The sequence below is a fragment of the Plectropomus leopardus genome, unplaced genomic scaffold (assembly GCF_008729295.1).
Source record: "Plectropomus leopardus isolate mb unplaced genomic scaffold, YSFRI_Pleo_2.0 unplaced_scaffold23472, whole genome shotgun sequence".
In the NCBI taxonomy this organism is placed as follows: Eukaryota; Metazoa; Chordata; class Actinopteri; order Perciformes; family Serranidae; genus Plectropomus; species Plectropomus leopardus.
The window spans coordinates 1-2,604 of NW_024625461.1; the positions used below are offsets into that span (position 1 = coordinate 1).

The 2,604-nt window shown below is 44.5% G+C and overlaps 1 protein-coding gene across 1 annotated transcript; it reads left to right on the forward strand.

Annotated features, from left to right (window-relative positions):
• Positions 1 to 66: 66 nt before the first annotated feature.
• Positions 67 to 2,116, forward strand: LOC121966196 (3-hydroxy-3-methylglutaryl-coenzyme A reductase-like; the record flags this gene model as incomplete). Its single annotated transcript, XM_042516306.1, has 5 exons — positions 67 to 200; positions 294 to 571; positions 696 to 838; positions 1,529 to 1,723; positions 1,850 to 2,116. Coding segments are annotated over 5 exons (936 nt in total), but the record flags the coding sequence as incomplete, so codon positions are not given.
• Between the last annotated feature and the right edge of the window lie 488 nt (positions 2,117 to 2,604).

Below are 2,604 nucleotides of genomic sequence, written 5' to 3' on the forward strand. Positions count from 1 at the left end.
TTTTTAAGACTAATTGATTATGTAAATGACCTGAGGGGGCCGTGTGTTTCCCGATGTGCTCCTCAGTCTCTGGGCCTGGCTCTGGTTCACGCTCACACTCGACTCGCAGCTGAGCACCCGGGTCAGAATCGCTCGGTGGAGGGGCCCGTGGCGAACAGGCTGGACTCTGGCGGCAGCACGTGGCCCCTGAAGCTCAACAGGTGAAACATTTCTCGTTCCATAAACAGGTTTTTTCAGTTATTGACTCCAGCGCGGTGACTTACCGATGCGTGTCTCCCGTCTTCGTCCCTCAGTATGGACCTGGAGCAGGTCATAACTCTCGGTCTCGCGCTGCTGCTGGCCGTGAAGTACGTCTTCTTCGAGCAGACGGAGACAGAGTCCTCGCTGTCCCTCATGAGTCCCATCATCAGCTCTCCTCAGCCCAGATTATCAGACGACTGCTGCAGGAGGGACTTCCCGGCCCCGAAAGCCCACGCAACCGTCAACGGCCCCTTAGCAACCAGCCCTGCCTCACCAGCTGTCTCGGACTCTCACCTGTCCCCCGAGGTGGACACGGCGTGCCGACAGAAAGGTGAGGCTTGTAGTTATTTCTGTAAGCTTTTTAATGTCTGAACGGTCAGATTAAAAAAACAAAATCTCTCGTGTATCTGCCTTGTTGCGTGGTGTGACTCTTGTTTTTCGTGATAACTCTACAGCGGAGACATCTCAGCGTCCAGCAGTGGACAGCGGCCCCTGTGTTTCATGTTTTGGGAACTTTCTCGCTCCGACACCTCAATGTGACTTAAATTCAGAGGTCCGGCCGCTGGAGGAGTGCATGGCCGTCCTCTCAGATCCTCAGGTAAGACGCCAGAGCGGATGGAAAAAATCAAATACTGGAAAATGTTAAAAATGTCATTTTTTTTAACAAAGTGCTTAAAAAGTGGAAGTCGAAGATAGATTTATTAGTCATTTTTTAAACAAAGTTTTAAAAAAACGAAATGACATTTGTCTTTGATCCTGGTTCTGGTTTGCTGAGGATTTCATTTTTGTTTGTTTGTTTGTTTGTTTGTTTACGCTGCCTTTGTCAACAGTGCTGCTGCAAAACGTAAAAAATGAGTCTCGCCTTCTTGTTTCAAACGATGCGTGCACTTTGAGCAAAAAATGAAAATTTTTTGATGATCATATTAACAGGTGTACCACCTCTCACTACAGTTTCAGTGTATTTTTTTAATTCATCATTTCCTGTTTCAAAATAAAAGCCCCCTGACTACGTTTATATCGACAGAAAGCCGTCAGTTGTTAACGTGAGGCTTTTTATTGTGAAGTATTTGAAGGACCGTGTTTATGTTGCACGTGCTCCATAGATAAGAGGAGTGTTGGCACTGAATTTTGGGAATGCAGTTGTCATAGCAGCAGGCAGCTCTGCAGCGAATCCACTCGAATTCTGTCGAAAAAGTTCTTGAATTTAATTTTGAAATGTCTGTATGAGCCCTGTTTCAGTGTCTGTGTGAAGGTTTGATGAATCACTGCTCTGCTCGTGTTTTTTCAGAGGGGGGCTCGTTTTCTGACTGATAGAGAGGTGATGAGTCTGGTGACCTCCCGAAATATCCTGAACTATAAACTGGAGGCCGTCCTGGAGACCCCAGAGAGGGGCGTGGCCATCAGGAGGGAGATGTTGTCACCCAAACTGCCCGTTGTCTCTGCTTTAGCTTCTCTGCCTTATAAAGACTACGACTATTCAAAGGTATCAGCGGCGTCTTTAACGGCCGACGGTGTCAAATCGACGCGGATTTTCTTAATTTTTCAATAAATAAAATGTTTCTGTCGTCATTTTTATTCCAGCCTGTCTGATGCTGTGTTGTTGTTGTAGGTGATGGGCACCTGCTGTGAGAACGTCATCGGCTACATGCCGGTGCCGGTGGGAGCGGCCGGTCCTCTTCTGTTGGACGAGAAGACGTTTTACGTTCCTCTGGCGACCACAGAGGGCTGCCTGGTGGCGAGCACCAACAGAGGCTGCCGAGCGCTTTCTGTAAGTGAGGAAGTCTTTTCACTTTGATTCTGTGTGAGGCTACAAGAAGCGTTTATTTTATTTTTATGCTGTTAATCTTTTAATCTGGGAAGCACTTTGTTTTTAGGTTTGAAATAAAGATAATTATTATTATTATTAGGATTGTTGGCCTGGCTGATTATGTGAGCTGATTTTTGGTATTTTGCTGATTATGTGAGCTGTATCAGCATTTTATTTTAATGATCGGCAGTGAATTTAATAATTAATGAGAAGGCGTGCACGTTACACTCGGCCGACACCGGGGAAAACAGTCGGCAAGACATGCAAACAAAGTGTCAGCGAGGAGGAACTTTTACTTTGTAAAACCTCCAGGAGATAATTTTAATCATTAGTTTTTTATTTAAATTTTCACTGAGTTTTATAAAAGAAAATAGCTGCAGGGAACTTGCTTTAGATGATGTTGACATTTTTCAGTTTTTACTAAACAACATAAAAGTTTTGTGTTGGAGTTTGCAAATTCTACATTTGGACAAATATTTTCATTTTTATTGTAAATGCATACGAGTCCAAATATCGATTATCAGTCTCATTAAGTACTAACAGTCGGTATCAGCCAT